Below are 17,105 nucleotides of genomic sequence, written 5' to 3'. Positions count from 1 at the left end.
ATACCAACTGAATAAAATTTCAGTGATTTAACTAATCCCACATTTATGAAGGGATTGTTTTTCTCTAGAACTCAATCCAATTCACTTCACTAAAGCTTCCTTTCTAGCCCCACATACAAGGCCTTCTGCACACCTGAAGTCACATTACAGTTAGAAGTCTTACTGACTACAATTCGAAATATATTATGATGTACATCTGAAAGTTATATAATGTTACAACCCAATGTTACTGAAATAAAAAAATAAAAATAAAAAAGGATATACATATATAGCAAATGAACACATGACAAAATGTTTTTAACATCATTAGTAATTAGGGAAATGTAAATTAAAACCACAATGAGATACTATCACACACCTATCACAATGCCTAAAATTAAAAAAATAAAACTAGCTATTTCAATTAAAAAAAGAAGTTTTACTGACTATTTTTGCTTGAAACAGTCACATTTTAATTTCAGAAGAGGTCCTTTATTGTTCTCTACCTCTAATTTCATATAGCACTCTGCTATTATTTTATGAATGTGATATTAAATATTTTCTCCACATAATTTTCTACAAAACTACAGAGGTTCAAAATTGATTGTAGGAAAAGCAATATATAAGACAGAAAAGGGGAACTACAAATACAAATCTCTACAATGTACACATGAGCTTTCTTCTTACGCACGTCTCTCGTTTTTTTCTCTCTAGATGGATTCATAATTAGAAGAGAAGCAGAGATATCTAGCAGGAAAAAATCAGGTTATCATAGAAGTCACTTTATAATATACATGGACATTTTCCATTTTTATTATTGCCTCTTACCACATTTCCTTACCTGTATGGAACATATTTTACATTAATTTTAATCATAGCTTCCATTTATACAAGGAGAGAGGGATAATTTAATTCTATTTAAACTATTTTGAATAGTCTTATTAAATATATACATATATAAAATAAATGGCTTTATATGTGTTTGTATGCTTTGACCATTACTTGAGAAATACAATATATATATATGCAAGCTCTCTCAAAATGAAAGTATTCTTACAACACATGCTTCAAAATAATCAACTCAATAAACTAAAACAGTTGAAACTGCACCAGTTCTCTATACATACCTGAGTTTTTGTGACCTTCTTTTTAGGATCCATAGTATGTACTGGGATTTCAAAAATAAAATCAGTGCTGGACAATCTCACTGGTGCTTGAAGTACTATGAGAGGGAAGTAAATACACTGATAAAATATTAATAGATATAAGCTCATAGATAATTCTTACCATACTTTTCAACGTGAAACAGTAAAAAATACGTTTTTTCTATTTTTTATATTCCTAGCCAGAAAACAAAATTTCATTTTAAAACATTTCTAGAATACCTTGGTTTATCACATTTATAAAGTTCCAATTTTTCATTTTTAATGTTAATTAATTACAAGTAAAATAGAAAAATTACCCTTGAGACAATCAAAGAATATAAAATATACTAAATATTGAGCTGAGAAAAAAGTAAACAAAGTTAAACTGATCTCCATACTAGAGTTTGACCAATGCACAAGTGAAAAAAAAAATAGAGGAATATAAAAGAAAAAACATGAGAATAAAGGGAAAATATATAGACAGCATACCATATAACATTTCATACATGAAACAAGAAAGCTTTATGGTGAAAACGGCTATTCTATTGAAGATTAGGAATGGCACAATCCGTAACAATACACTAGAGAAGATACTACCTCCTGGAAAATCCTACAGTTTTTAATACCAGATTTATTTTTTAAGAGCAATTTTAGATTCACAGAAAAGTTGAGCAGAAAGTGTAGAGAATTCCCAAAGACCCCCTTGCCCTCACACATGCATAGTCCCCTCCACTATCAACATCCTCTACCATGGTGGTATATTTATTACAGTTGATTAACCCACAAGGACACACCATTATAACCCAAGTCCACTGTTACAATTAGGGATCACTTGTGGTGCGGTACACACTATGGGTTTGAACATATGTATAACCACATGTATGCATCATCATAGTATGATACAGAGGAGACTCACCGCTCTAAAAATCCTCTCTCGTCTGCCTATTTATCTTTCTCTCCCCACAGTCCTCAGAAACCACTAATCATTTTACTGTCTCCATAGTTTTGCCTTTTCCAGAAAGTCATACAGTTAAAATGATACAGTATGTAGCATTTTGAGATTGGCTTCTTTCACTTAGTAATATACATTTAAAGTCCACGGGATCTGTATCAAGGACTTGATAGCTCATTTGGTTTTAGCACTGAATAATATTCCCCTGTCTGGATGCACCACAGTCTATTTATCCATTCACCACTGAACAGCATTTTGGTTGCTTCCAAGTTTTAGCAATTATTAACAAAGCTGCCATAAACACTCGTGTGCGGATTTTTGTGTGGACATAAGTTTTCAACTCCTTTGGGAAAATACCAAGGAGCACGATTTCCTGTACCATATGGTAAGAGTATGTTTAGTGTTGTAAGAAACCACCAAATGCCCAACTATCTTCCACCATAGCAGTCTCATTTTATCATTGCTATCAGCAATGCAATCTCACCAGCAACTGCATTCCCATCAGTTTCTGTTGTTCCACATCTTCTCCAGCATTTAGTGTTGTCAGTGTTCTGGATTTTGGCCATTCCAATAGGTGTATCGTACTATCTTACTGCTGCTTTAACTTGCATTTCCCTGATGACATATGATGTGGAGGATTTTTTCATATGTTTATTTGCCATCTGTATATCCTCTTTGGTGACGTTTATGTTCAGATCTTTGGCCCATTTTTTAATTGTTTTTTTGCTTATTGTTGAGTTTCTAAGGGTTCTCTGTGTATTTTGGATGGCAATGCCTTATCAGATATGTCTTTTGCAAATATTTATCCCAGCCAGTGGTTTATCTTTTTAGTCTTTTGACAGTGTCTTTTGCAGAGCAGAAATTTTTAATTTTACTGAAATCCAGTTCATCAATTCTTTCATGGATCTTGCCTTTGTTCTACCTAAAATGTCATTGTCAAACCCAAGGTCATCTAGATTTCTTCCTAGGATATCTTCTAAGAGTTTCATATTTTTGCATTTTAAATTTAGGTTTATGATCCATTTTGAGTTAATTTGAGTGAAGAGTATAAGGTCTATGTCCAGATTCGTTTTTTTGCTTGTGGATGTCTAGTTGTTCAACATCAATTTTTGAAAACAGCATCTTTTCTGAGTTGTATTGTATCTACTCCTCTGTCAAAGATCAGTTGACTATGTTTATGTGCGTCTATTTCTGGGCTCTCTTTTCTGTTCCATTGACCTATTTGTCTGTATTTTTGCTGATATTAAACTCTCTTGATTACTGTACCTTTGTAGTAAGTCTTGAAATCAGATAGTGTCCGTCCTCCAACTTTGTTCTTCTCTTTCAATAGTGTGTTGGCCATTGTGGGTCTTTTCCCTTTCCATACAAACTTTGAATCAATCTGTCTGTCAATATCCACAAAATAACTTACTGAGATTTTGGTTGGGATTACACTGAGTCTGTAGATCAAGTTGGGAAGAGCTGCCATCTTGAAAATATTGAGTCTTCCTATGCACAGACATGCAACATTGCTCCATTTATTTAATTCTTCTTTGATATCTTTCATTAGAGTTTTGTAGTGTTCCTCATATAGATCTCATAAATATTTTCTTAGATTTATACATAAGTATTTCATCTTTTTGGGTGCTACATTGGCACCCAAATACTGTTGACATTAAATAGTATTTTCTACTTAATTTCAAAAAAAGAAAACTAGAAAAGCCACAAATATATGGAGATTAAACAAAATGCTACTGAACAACTACTGGATCAATGAAGAAACCAAAGGAGAAAGCAAACAATACCTGGAGACAAATGAAAATGAAAATCTTACACGCCAAAATTTATGGGATACAGCAAAAGCAGTTCTAAGAGGGAAGTTTACAGCAATACAGGCCTACCTCAACAAACAAGAAAAATCCCAAATAAACAATCTAATAGTGAACATAAAGGAACTGTAAAAAGGAGAACAAACAAAGCCCAAAATCAGTAGAATGAAGGAAATAATAAAAATCAGAGCAGAAATAAATGAAATAGAGACTAAAAATAAAATAGAAAAAAATCAATGAAACTAAGAGCTCGTTATTTGGAAAGATAAATAAAATTGTCAAGCCTTGAGCTAGACTCACCAAGAAAAAAATGAGAGAAGCCTCAAATAAGTAAAATCAGAAATGAAACAGGAGAAATTACAAGGGACACTGCAGAAATACAAAAGATTCTAAGAGAACACAATGAAAAGCTATACACCAACAAACTGGATAATCAAGAAGTGGATAAATTATTAGAATCATAACCTTCCAAAACTGAATCAAGAAGAAACAGAGAATTTGGATAGACCAATCACCAGTAAGGAGATTGAAACAGTAATCAAAAACCTTCCAAAATTACAAGCCCAGGACCAGACAGCTTCCCTGTTGAATTCTACCAAATATTCAAAGAAGATTAATACCTATCCTTCTCAAACTCCTTCAAAAAATTGAAGAGGAGAGATAGTTTTATAACTCATTCTATGAGGTCAATATTAACCTGATACCAAAACCAGACAAGGACGACACAAAAAAAGAAAATTACAGGCCAATATCACTGATGAAGATGGATGCAAAAATCCTCAAGAAAATACTAGCAAATAGAATACAACATTACATTAAAAAGATCATGCACCATGATCAAGTGAGATTTATTCCAGGGATGCAGGGATGGTTCAACATCCACAAATAAATCAACGTGATATACCACATTAACAAAATGAAGAATAAAAATCATATGATCATCTCAACAGAAGCAGAGAAAGCACTTGACAAGATAGAACATCCATTTATGATAAAAACTGAATAAAATGGGTATAAAACGAAAGTACCTCAAGATAATAAAGGCCACATATGACAAACCCACAGCTAATATCATGCTCAATGGAGAAAAACTGAAAGCTATCCCTTTAAGAACAGGAACCAGACAAGGATGTTTACTTTCACCACTCTTATTTAACACAGTATTGGAAGTCATATCCAGAGCAATCAGGCAAGAAAAAGAAATAAAAGGGACCCAAATTGGAAGGGAAGAAGTTAAACTGTCACTATTTGAAGATGACATGATTTTATACATACAAAATCCTAAAGAATCCACCAAAAACTATTAGAAATCATAAACGAATATGGTAAATTTGCAGGATACAAAATCAACATACAAAAATCAGTTGCATTCCTATAGACTAACAACACAGGAGCAGAAAGAGAAGTTAAAAATACAATCCCATTTACAATTGCAACTAAAGGAATAAAATATCTAGGAATAATTTTAACAAAAGAGGTGAAAGACCTATACACTGAAAACTATGAAACATTGTTGAAAGAAACTGAAGAAGACACAATGAAAGGAAAGATATTCCATGCTCTTGGATTGGAACAATTAACAGTTAAAACATCCATACATCCTAAAGCAATCTACTGATTCAATGCAATCTCTATCAAAGTTCCAACCACATATTTCACGGAAATAGAACAAAGAATCCTAAAATTTATATGAAACAACAAAAGATCCTGAATAGCCAAAGGAATCTTGAGGAAAAAAAAATAAAGCTGGAGGTATTACACTCCCTGATTTCAAAATATACTACAAAGCTATAGTAACCAAAACAACATGGTACTGGCACAAAAACAGACACTCAGATCAGTGGAACAGAATGAAGAGCTCAGAAATAAACCCACACATCTATGGACAGCTAATTTTCAACAAGGGAGCCAAGAACATACAATGCAGAAAGGAGAGTCTCCTCAATAAATCGTGTTGGGAAAACTGGACAGCCACATGCAAAAGAATGAAAGTAGACCATTATCTTACACCATACACAAAAATTAACTCAAAATGGATTAAAGACTTGAATGTAAGACTTGAAACCACAAAACTTCTAGAAGAAAGCATAGGTAGTATGGTCTTTGACATCGGTCTTAGCAGCATATTTTCGAATACCATGTATGACAAGGCAAGGGAAACAAAAGAATAAATAAACAATTGGGACTACATCAAACTAAAAACCTGCATAGCAAAGGAAATCATCAAAAAAATGAAAAGACAACCTAACAATTGGGAGAAGATATTTGCAAACCATATGTCTGATAAGGGGTAATACCCAAAATATATAAAGAACTAATACATCTCAACAACAGAAAAAACAAACAACCAAATTAAACAATGGGTAAAAGATCTGAACAGATATTTTTCCAAAGATATACAGATGGCCAACAGGTACATGGAAAGATGTTTAACATCACTAATTATTAGGGAAATGCAAATCAATACTTCAATGAGATATGACCTCACGCCCGTCAGAAATGCTATAATTAACAAGACAAGAAATAACAAGCGTTGGAGAAGTTGTGGAGAAAAGGGAACTCTCATACACTGCTGGTGGGAGTGCAAACTTGTGCAGCCACTATGGAAAACAGTGTGGAGATTCCGTAAAAAATTAAGAATAGAACTAGCATATGATCCAGCTATTCCACTGCTGGTTATTTATCCAAACAACATGAAAATACAAATGCGTAAAGATATATGCATCCCTATGCTCATTGCAGCATTATTCATAATAGCCAAGACTTGGAAACAACCTAAATGCCCATCAAGGGACAAATGGGTAAAGATGATGTGGTATATGTATACAATGGAATACTACTCAACCATAAAAAAAGACGAAATCTTGCCATTTGCAACAACATGGATAGAACTTGAGGGTATTATGTTATGCGAAATAAGTCAGATGGAGAAAGTCAAAGATGGTATGATCTCACTCATGAACAGAAGCTAAAAACAACAACAACAACAAACAAACAGATAGATACAGTGATTAGATTGCTGGTCCCCAGAGGGGAAGCAGGGCTGGAAGAGGGTGAAACGGGTGAGTAGGCACATGTGCGTGGTGAGGGAAGGTAGTCTTTGGGCAGTGAACCTGATGTAGTCAACACAGAAATAAAGATATAACAATGGACACTTGAAATTTATATAATGTTATAAACCAACGTTACCTCAATTTTGTCGATCATTTCAAATAACCAGTTTTTGGTTTCACTGATTTACTCTATTGATTTGTGGTTTCAAATTTCATTGACTTCTGCTCTAATTTTTATTATTTCTTTTCTTCTGCTTTCTTTGGATTTAATTTGATCTTTTTCTAGTTTCTTAAGGTGGAAGCTTAGATTATTGATTTTAGATTTCTTCTTTCCTAACAGATATAGTCAATGTTATAAATTTCCTCTAAGCACTCTTTCATTTCATCCATCACATTTTGGTAAGTTGTGTTTTTGTTTTCACTTAGTTCAAAATCTTTTTAAATTTCTCTTGAGATTTCTTCATTGATCCATGTGTTATTAAGAAGCATGCTGTTAAATCTCCAAGTATTTTGGGATTTTCCAGCTCTCTCTCTGTTATTGATAGTTTCTAGTTTAATTTCACTGTGATGTGAGAGCACACATTATATGATTTCTATTCTTTTAAATGTGTTAAAGTGAGTTTTATGGCCCAGAAAGTGGTGTATCTTGGTGTGTTCCATGTGAGAAAAATGTGTATTCTGCTGTTTTTGGATGAAGTAGTCTATAGATGTTCATAATATACAGTTGATAGATGGTTTTGATGAGTTCAACTATGTCCATACTGATTGTTACCTGCTGGACCTGTCCATTTCTGATAGAGGGGTGTTGAACTCTCCAGCTGTAATAGTGAATTAATCTATTTCTCCCTGTAGTTCTATCAGTTTATGCCTGACATGTTTTGATGCTTTGTTGTTAGATGCAAGCATGTTGAGGATTGTTATGTCTTCTTGGAGTAGTGACCTCTCTATCATAATGTAATGCCCTTCTTTATCCCTGATATCTTTCTTCGGTCTGAAGTCTGCTCTGTTTCAAATTAATATAGCCGCTCCTGTTTTCTTTTGATATGTGTTAGCACTGTATTTGTTTCTCCATCCACTTATTTTTAATCTATATGTGTTTATACTTAAAGTGGGTTTCTTGTAAACAACATACAGTTGTTTTTGACCCACTCTGACAAGCTCTTTTAATTGGTGCATTTAGACCACTGACATTAAAGTGATTACTGATATAGCTGGATTAATATTTATCATATTTATTACTGTTTTCTATTTGTTGCCCTTGTTCTTTGTTCCTATTTTTTTCCCACTCTTTTCTGTCTTTTTGGTTTTGAGTGTTCCATTTTTCTCCTCTCTTAGCATTTCTATTACACTTTTTTTTTTACCCTTTTTAGTGATTGCTCTAGATCTTGCAATATATATTTACAACTAATCCAACTCCACTTTCAAGTCACACTGTACCACTCCATGGGTAGTGCGAAGGCCTTATAATAACAAAAGACTTCAAATTCTTCCCTCTCACACCTTGTTTCATGGTCATTAATTTCACTTACATATAAGCATACATTAGTATATATATATGAATACACTGTTGCTATTATTACATTGAACAAAGTTAAATGTTAGAGCAGTTAAGAATAAGAAAAATAAAAGTCTTTATTTTACTTTCATTTATTTTGTCTCCAATGCTCTTCCTTTCTTTGTGCAGACCCAAGTTTCCCAAGTGTATCATTTTCCTTCTCTCTAAAGAACTTCTTTTAATATTTCCTGCAGGTCTACTGACAACAAATTCCCTCAATTTTTGTTTTTCTGAGAAAGTCTTTATTTCTCCTTTACTTTTGAAGTATAATTTCAAGGTACAGAATTCTAAGTTGGTGTTTTTCTGTCTCTCAGCATTATATATTCCACTCCATTCTCTTCTTGCTTGCATGGTTTCTGAGGATAAGTCAGATGTAATTCTTATTTTTGTTCCACTACAGGTGAGGTGTTTTTTAACTCTGGACTATTTCAGGATTTTTTTCTAATCTTTGATTTTCTGTAGTTTGAAAATGATACGCCTAGGTGTAGTTTCTTTGGCACTCGTCCTGCTTGGTATTCCCTGAACTTCTTAGATCTGTAGTTTGGTGTCTGACATTAATTTGGGGGAAAATCTCAGTCATTATTGTTTCAAATATTTCTTCTGTTCCTTTCTCCTTCTTCTCCTTCTGGTATTCCTATTATGCATATGTCACACATCTTGTAGGTGTCCCACAGTTCTTGGATAGTCTATTCATTTTTTTCAGTCTTATCTTTGCCTTTTTTTTTGAGGTTTCTATTGAGATATCCTCAAGCTCAGAGATTCTTTCCTCAGCCGTGTCCAGCATGTCCAGTCTACTAATATCCCATCAAAGACATTCTTCATTTCTGTTCCAGTATTTTTAATCTCTAGCATTTTTTAAGATCTTTCCTAGAATTTCCATCTTTCTGCTTACATTGCCCATCTGTTCTTTCATGCCGTCTACTTCATCCATTAGAGCCCTAAGCATATTAATCATAGCTGTTTCAAATTCCCAATGTGATAATTCCAACACCCATGCCATATCTGAGTATGATTTTGATGCTGATTCTGTCTTTTCCAGCTGTGCTTTTCACCTTTCAGTATGTCTTGTAATTTTTTCTCAACACCTGGACATGATGTACTGGGCAAAAGGAACTGCTATAAATAGACCTTTAGTAATGTGCTGGTAAAGTGTGGGGGGAGGGGAACATTCTATAATCCTATGATTAGATCTCAGTCTTTTAGTAAGCCTGTGTCTCTAGACTACGAACTTCACTATGAACTTCTCAGTATCCCCCACCCCCAATTTCGAACTGGATGGCTAGAATGGACTGGAGTTAGTTATTTCTCTTCTCCCACATAGAAGGTTTTTTTTTTTTTTGAGGAAGATTAGCCCTGAGCTAACTACTGCCAGTCCTCCTCTTTTTGCTGAGGAAGCCTGGCCCTGAGCTAATATCCGTGCCCATCTTCCTCTACTTTATATGTGGGATGCCTACCACAGCATGGTGTGCCAAGCGGTGCCATGTCCACACCAGGGATCCGAACCGGCAAACCCCGGGCCGCCGAGAAGTGGAACCTGCTAACTTAACTGCTGTGCCACCAGGCTGGCCCCTCCCACATACAAGGTTAGAGAGAACTGAAGATGGATATTTCCCTTCTCCAAGGTCAGTTAGGCTCTGATTAAACCCCAGCAGGACAGGATCTGGTTAAATAATTTCTCCTGAAGACAAACCTTTTTAAGCAGAACAGAATGCTCTGGCACATTTCAAAATGATTCCTTTTCCCTCCCCCTGCCAAAATCACAAGGGGGATTTTTCTTTGATATTCACTGAGAGAACCAGGTCAAGCTTCTGGAGGTAAAATTCAAACAAGTTTTGGGGCCCTTCATGACTGGGTCCCCCTGGAGATTTTCTCTCTCAGATTTGTCCAGGCTGAGCCTCCGGCAATGGATCAATTACAGTCCAGGGCTCCTTACCCAGGCATTGACACCTGCAGTGGCTTCTGCTTATGGGTTTCTGTTCCATCACTGTAATTTGTGATTCTCTGTATTCATCTATCAGTCTCTCCAATTTTGAGGGCAGCAGTTTGCCCTGTGACCTCACTTCTCTTATATATCTAAGAAGATTTGTTGATCTTTCAGTTTTTTCAGTTTTTTCACTTGTTGTTAGGATGGACTGGTGACTTCCAAGCTTCTTACATGCTGCACCAGAAACCAAAATTCAAAACCTATACTTTTTGAAACTTACCTTGGAGCCCTTTGTAATCTTTAACAAAAACTCAAGAGTCTTACAAGCTTTGGGAAATATAAGTACCTGGAAAGAAACTAATTTCTGACCTTAAAAATTCATATCATATCCTTTTATTATACCACTGGAGTTAATGGATGCTTTAGGAGGGCATCAGGACACGTGGGATAGGAGAAATGTGTAGCTAGTGTTCCTCGTTGTGTCACTCCCAAAACTTGTCATAAGAAATCCCAGAAAAGAAGATGCTATGGCACGTATGCAGAAAGTGGCATATCTAAGATGGTCTGCCCATTCGAAAACTGGAAATTGGGGATAATCAGTGAAAATAATAGATTTTAAAACATTAAAAAAACATTAAAAGCATTATTTTGGCATGTTACTTTACCATTTAGAGATTTCTATTTCATTTATAGAAAGAAGTTACATTCTCCCCAACACAGATTGTTAGAGAACCATTTTCTGGAGAAACTGAACTGCCCAAGATTAAAGTCTTACAGACTAACATTTTGGTTCCCCTGAATTAAAACATTTATTGGCTACAGATGGTCAGGCAATGATACGATAGTGGGTGCTGAAACCAGCATCGTGAGACTCACTAATAAACATGAGAGAATATGCAAGCGTCAACAAACACTTAAGGAACTCCTCAACATGAAGGAGACAGATATAAGGGAAAAATAATTCAGCAAAAATTGAGACAATGTAGTCATATAAGAAAATTTCAAAGAAATTATCATAGTATAATTAGAGGTAAAAAGTATTGTTTTCATTTTAAAAGTCTATAAGTAAAGAAATGATCAGAAAAAAGTTAAGAACTCTTGTTAGTTTAATACTGTCAAAATAATTTTTTAAGACATAAAAAAGTCAAGTAAGAAAAATATCCTGGGAAGTACAACAAAAAGATGAGGAAAAGGACAATAAATGAGAATATAGAAGACAACAAAAATATACATAATATATATAAAATATATATATACCATATAATCCAGCAGGTACAAAATCCAACCAATAGGAGTCTGAGAGAGAGAAACATAGAAAATGGTAGGAGGGGACTTTTCAAGGAAATAATTTATGAAAATTTTATAGAACTGTAGGACATGAGTTTCCAGACTGAAAGAGTCCACAAGAACTTAGGACAATGGCAAAAATGAAAGATTCACACCAAAATCATCAGCATGAAGTAATGGAGTACCAGGGATAAAGAGAAGTTTCTAAAAGCTTCTAAAGGGGAAACACTGGGCCATATATAATGGATGGGAAAGAAGAATGGCATCAGACTTCTAAATGCAACAATGGAATTTAGAAGATAATGATAATACCTCCAAAATTTTGAAAGAAAATTTTCTCAATCTAGAATTCCATATTCAACCAAACTATTGTTCCAGTGTAGGAGGAAAAACAAATTTCCATGCTGTCAGACATGGAAATTCTCAAAAACTAACTCCCTTGCACACTTTCTTCAGAAGCTCCTGGAAGATGAAATGTACCAAAATAATGAAGTAAACCAAGAAATAGGAAGGCAAGGGATTGAAGAAACAGGAGATTCAGAAAAGAACAGAAAAGAATCAAAAGGAATGCCCACAATTACAGCGAAGGGAAGTCTCCGACAAAAGTTCTCTCATGGACAAAGAAAGCATCTAGTCCACGGTGGAGCAGGAGGCTGACGTGCTCTAGGAGAGCTGCTTCAAGAGAATCAGAAGACAGGACATATTATCTGACAGGCTAGACTATATGCAACACTGTCTTGACAAGTATATTATAGAGCTTTACGGCATGGGAGGATTTAGTCAAATATCTAATGACAATTAAGTAATTATTAACTCCACCAAAAACCAAAAAGTTGAAAGAAAGGAACTAAAACAATGATGCATGATACACCACTTCGTCAACAAGCAACAACATATTGTCATAATAATTAAATCTCTGATAAAAATTTTAATTGAAATTTAAGGTATAATTATATTAGGAAAATGGATAAGAAGAATTAGAGTTTCAAGTGAGTGAAGGTGCTTGTCATTAAATAAGTGTTTTCATTAGATAATTAACGAGGAAACGAGGAAAGTCATTGCCTCTGGGCACAGGATAAGCCTTGAGGAGGAGAGAGAGAATGGATTACAATTCTGGGTTAGCACTATATTTCTTTTTTTATTTTTGCTTTTTCTCCCCAAAGCCCCCTGGTACACAGTTGTGTATTTTTAGTTGTGGGCCCTTCTAGTTGTGACATGTGGGACACTGCCTCAGCATGGCCTGAGGAGTGGTGCCATGTCCGCGCCCAGGATTCAAACCAGGGAAACCCTGGGCCACCGCAATGGGAGCACATGAACTTAACCACTCAGCCACGGGGCCGGCCCCTGGGTTAGCACTATTTTAATTTGAAAATGAATGCATGTAATTTGGGAGTAAAGAGACAACAGCAGGCTTGTGAGCCTCCTACTGAGACATCATCCTCCTACTGAGGTGATGGCTGAGGGAATAATGGAGTTGACAAGATCTCCTTGTAAACATAAAAATGGTATTAACCAGTGAACTTATACAAAGAAGGTCTTTGACATACATTATCTGTCCGTATGGCCAACCAAAAATATCTGAAATTTATGGATTTATGGGGCATTGATGGTAGGAGAATGGGAATTCATCAAAGGCATTTCCCATCTGTGTAATATTAAAGGGTACAAAAATGGCAACTCCAAACAAAAACGTCATCCTTTGAGAAGAAGGTTTCTAAAAACGTCATTCGAAAGTCATCTGTTAATTCAAAACCAAAACACATCCTAGGGAGGAAGAAAGGGACAATTTGGAAGCTGTGTCTCATGGATGCCAACTTCAACAGGAAGAAATGTTACATCTCTGCCTGAGTTTACTTGTATCATTGGAATCTTTAGGAAACTTTGGTGTTGGTAAGTTATATAACTGTCTGCTTTGACATTTTAACCCTTTGTGGAAATACAATAATATTTTTTAGAAACTAAGTATAATAATTGTTGAACCATAAAAATTTTAAACTATTAAAAATACAAAAAAAAAACCCCACGATTACATATCTATCAATCTTGTAGATGGGGAAGATGAGCTAACTGAAACCAGTAAACAGTAGTGATTAGGTAGATAGTAACTAAAGATTTTTTGTTTTTTTGCAATTTATGATAATAGTTTTTAGTTGTTACCCACCCATTGTTAACTGTGCCATTTAGGCAATATGCTACCCGACTTCCACTAGGTTCCTCTACATAATGTCTCCCTGGAACCTGGGTCACCATGGAAATGGGTTTTTGAGCTGTTTTTCAGGAATTAGGATCCCTTTGTCCAGTTCAGGCTGGCTGAGACCACCAACCCATCCACCCGGTCCACATAGTTGTCCGATAAGTGACCTTTTGACATCAAGAGGCTAAAAACTCCACCCTCAGATCATGCTAACGCCACCATTTTGTGAACATTCGTCCTATGAAGAGGCATAAAGTTTGACTACACCTGCGCAGATCATCAATTACCTCACCTTCCTTCACCTCCACTCATCCATCTCTATACTTCAGACTACCTTGCCCCCTACCCCATAAATAGCCCTGAGTTCCCATTTTTGGGGAAGCAGATTTGAAACTGATTCTTCCACTTCCTCACTTGGCTGCCTTGTGATTAAAACCCTCTCTCTGCCACAATCTCATCGTCTCGGTGTTCGGCTTTCTGGGCGATGGGCAAAAACAAATCTGGTTCGGTAACATAATCTTTAAAGGAATGTTAGAAATCACAGAGGAAATGATAGCTAGATTTCACTATAAAATTATTTTAAAAGTCTATTGAAAAATGAATAAAACTAGAGACAAACAACAAATCTTAGAAAACATTCACAGTAAATATGAAAAAAATAATATAAATAAAGAGACTACTGACACCTATCAGACAAATACAAAAGTTCAGTGATAAAGGCAAAGTTCATGAACAGATTATTTACATAAGAAATATATAATTAATAGCAAAGATAGAAAATTTTAATCCCCGTGAGCAATGAAAGAGATGAAAATTGAAATGATGTATTTTTAATCACATAGAAAGATATCCGATTTCTTTAATTCAGTGCTGGTTAGAATTTACACTGGAGGAGAGTAAAACAGCAGAACTCTTTACAAAAGCCCTTTTACAAAATCCATCAAGAGCTTTGACATGTACAGACTTTAGAAGGAACGCAGCCAATTCAGAGAATCTCACTTTCAAAAAAATCAAATTAGAGAAAAAGTATTAGACACAAAAATGTTCACTATTGCAATATTTATATTAACAAGAAAATAAAGGAAACAATCTAGATGCTTACGATTATACTTCAGTAATCTATAAGACACACTTACCGATTAAATATTCCGCAATAGTTATCAGTGCTAATTTATAATATTAATAAGCGTCTATAACATCCAAATAAAAGTTTCTATTAAGAGTGAACAGATTAATATAATATAGTCAATAAGATCACAAATACATTAAAAAGTAAACTAATAAAAGCAAATTATATAAAAAAAGAGAAAGATGCAAAAATATTAACAATAGCATGTTCCTAATATTCACATTCCAGATGATGTTTTCTGTGTTTCTATATTTTCCAATTTCCCTTAATGATGATATATTAATTTTTAATTTTCAAATAAGTAAATTTTATTTTATTTTTCAAGAAAGTAATTTACCTAATTCAGAAAACAAAATTAGACAATGATTATTTTCTTTCCCTAAGAAGATATCTGAAAACAAGGGAGAAAACTCTAACTTCCTGGAGCATCCCTACCAGCTGTGGAATTCCTAATTCTGTATTTTAAATGAGAGTGAAATAAATCTCTACATTGAAGATGCTACTTTAATAAAGCTTCTCTTACTAGGTGCCAGGTGCAATTATTAACTGATCACTATTTTATTATTAATGACAACAATGTCAGAAGTATAAAAACAAAATATAGTATAATATAGTATAGACTAGACTCAACTTTTCATGAAAAATATTTAAGCACATATAAGAAAATGCTAAGCCAAAGATGTCAAAAGCACGGTTTGCAGAGTGCATCAGTTTTATGCTTTAATATTTAGAGAAAGCGAGTAAATATTTAGCAAATAATTCAAAATTTTAATATACTTATCCCTTTTTACATTTACTTAGTCATTTAGTAATCCACCCCTTTGGGGGGAAAAAAATTTCCTAAATAAAATTTCATCCTTTCATTTTATATCTAATGTATTTTATTTTAATAATTTATATTTTGATATAATCATTTAAAAACTTCCCACACAATAAATACAGTACTAAACTGACCTTTGTTTTTAATCATGTCCTATTTTTTTAAGCAAGGGTCACTTATCTGAGATTATATCCATGCCGTTTATCAAAATTCAATCTCAAAGACTCACAATTTAAGTGACACACAGGAACAATATCATGATCTTACTTTCTAATATTTCTATTTTAAAAAAATAAATATCATATTCTGCTTTTTTAAACTTTTGTTGCTTAAGTGTAAATATTTGGTTTATGTACATCAAATGAATGTTTCGTATTACATACCAGCAGCTTGAACATAACACGGTCGAATAAGTGGTACCGTCTTTGGAATCATAGGAGAATTTGACAAACAATACTGAGTGTAAAGTTTTGAAGCCTCGAAGAAATTAATTCGAACTTGAATGCTAAAGGCATGAGTTGCCACCTGACAGAGAAAAAATACATTACACATGTGACTATTTTTGCTATAATACATTTGTGATATAATTTTTTATTGGATATTTTTAAAGTGTACAACTTGATGACTTGATATATATATACATAATGAAATAACACAACACTCAAGCTAATTAACATATCCATCACCTCACAGAGTTACTTTTCTCTTTTTTTTTATGGTGGGAACACTTAGGATATTCTCTTAGCAAATTTCAAGTATAAACTACACTGTTGTTACCAGAACTACCATATTATCCAGCAATCTCACTTCTGGGTATTTATCCAAAGGAAATGAAATGAGGATCTCGAAGAGATACTCACACTCCTATGTTCATTGCAGTATTATTCACAATAGTCAAGATATGGAAAGAACCTGTCTACCAAAGGATGAATAAAGAAAATGTGGTATACACATACAATGGAATATTTTTCAGCTTTAAAAACAGAAGTACATCCTGCCATTTGCAACAACATGGATGGACCTGAAGGACATTATGGTAAGTGAAATAAACCAGACACAGAAAGACAAACAATGTATGATACCTCACTTACGTGTGGAATCTAAATCTAAAATAGTCAAACTCATAGGAGCAGAGCATAGAATAGTGGCTACCAGGGGCTGGGAGGACGGAGATATGGGGACATGTTGGTTAAGGGGTACAAAGTTTTAGCTATGTAAGATGAATAAATTCTGGAGATCTAATGAGATATCATGGATTG

The 17,105-nt window shown here is 34.3% G+C and overlaps 1 protein-coding gene across 2 annotated transcripts in view; it reads right to left on the bottom strand.

Moving 5' to 3' along the window:
* Positions 1-17,105, bottom strand: part of CFAP47 (cilia and flagella associated protein 47) — a 423,199-nt gene that overhangs the window by 315,900 nt on the left and 90,194 nt on the right. For both annotated transcript variants that reach the window (XM_070502678.1, XM_070502679.1), the window contains exons 22-23: positions 16,230-16,371; positions 1,107-1,201 (exon numbers count right to left, since the gene is read on the bottom strand). In XM_070502678.1, coding sequence (XP_070358779.1) covers positions 1,107-1,201; positions 16,230-16,371 — 237 coding nt within the window. The remainder of the gene's footprint in view (positions 1-1,106; positions 1,202-16,229; positions 16,372-17,105) is intronic.

The sequence above is a fragment of the Equus asinus genome, chromosome X (genome assembly GCF_041296235.1).
Source record: "Equus asinus isolate D_3611 breed Donkey chromosome X, EquAss-T2T_v2, whole genome shotgun sequence".
NCBI classification, from domain to species: domain Eukaryota; kingdom Metazoa; phylum Chordata; class Mammalia; order Perissodactyla; family Equidae; genus Equus; species Equus asinus.
The sequence above is the reverse complement of the archived record's forward strand: the minus strand, read 5'-3'. Positions and strand labels throughout refer to the sequence as shown.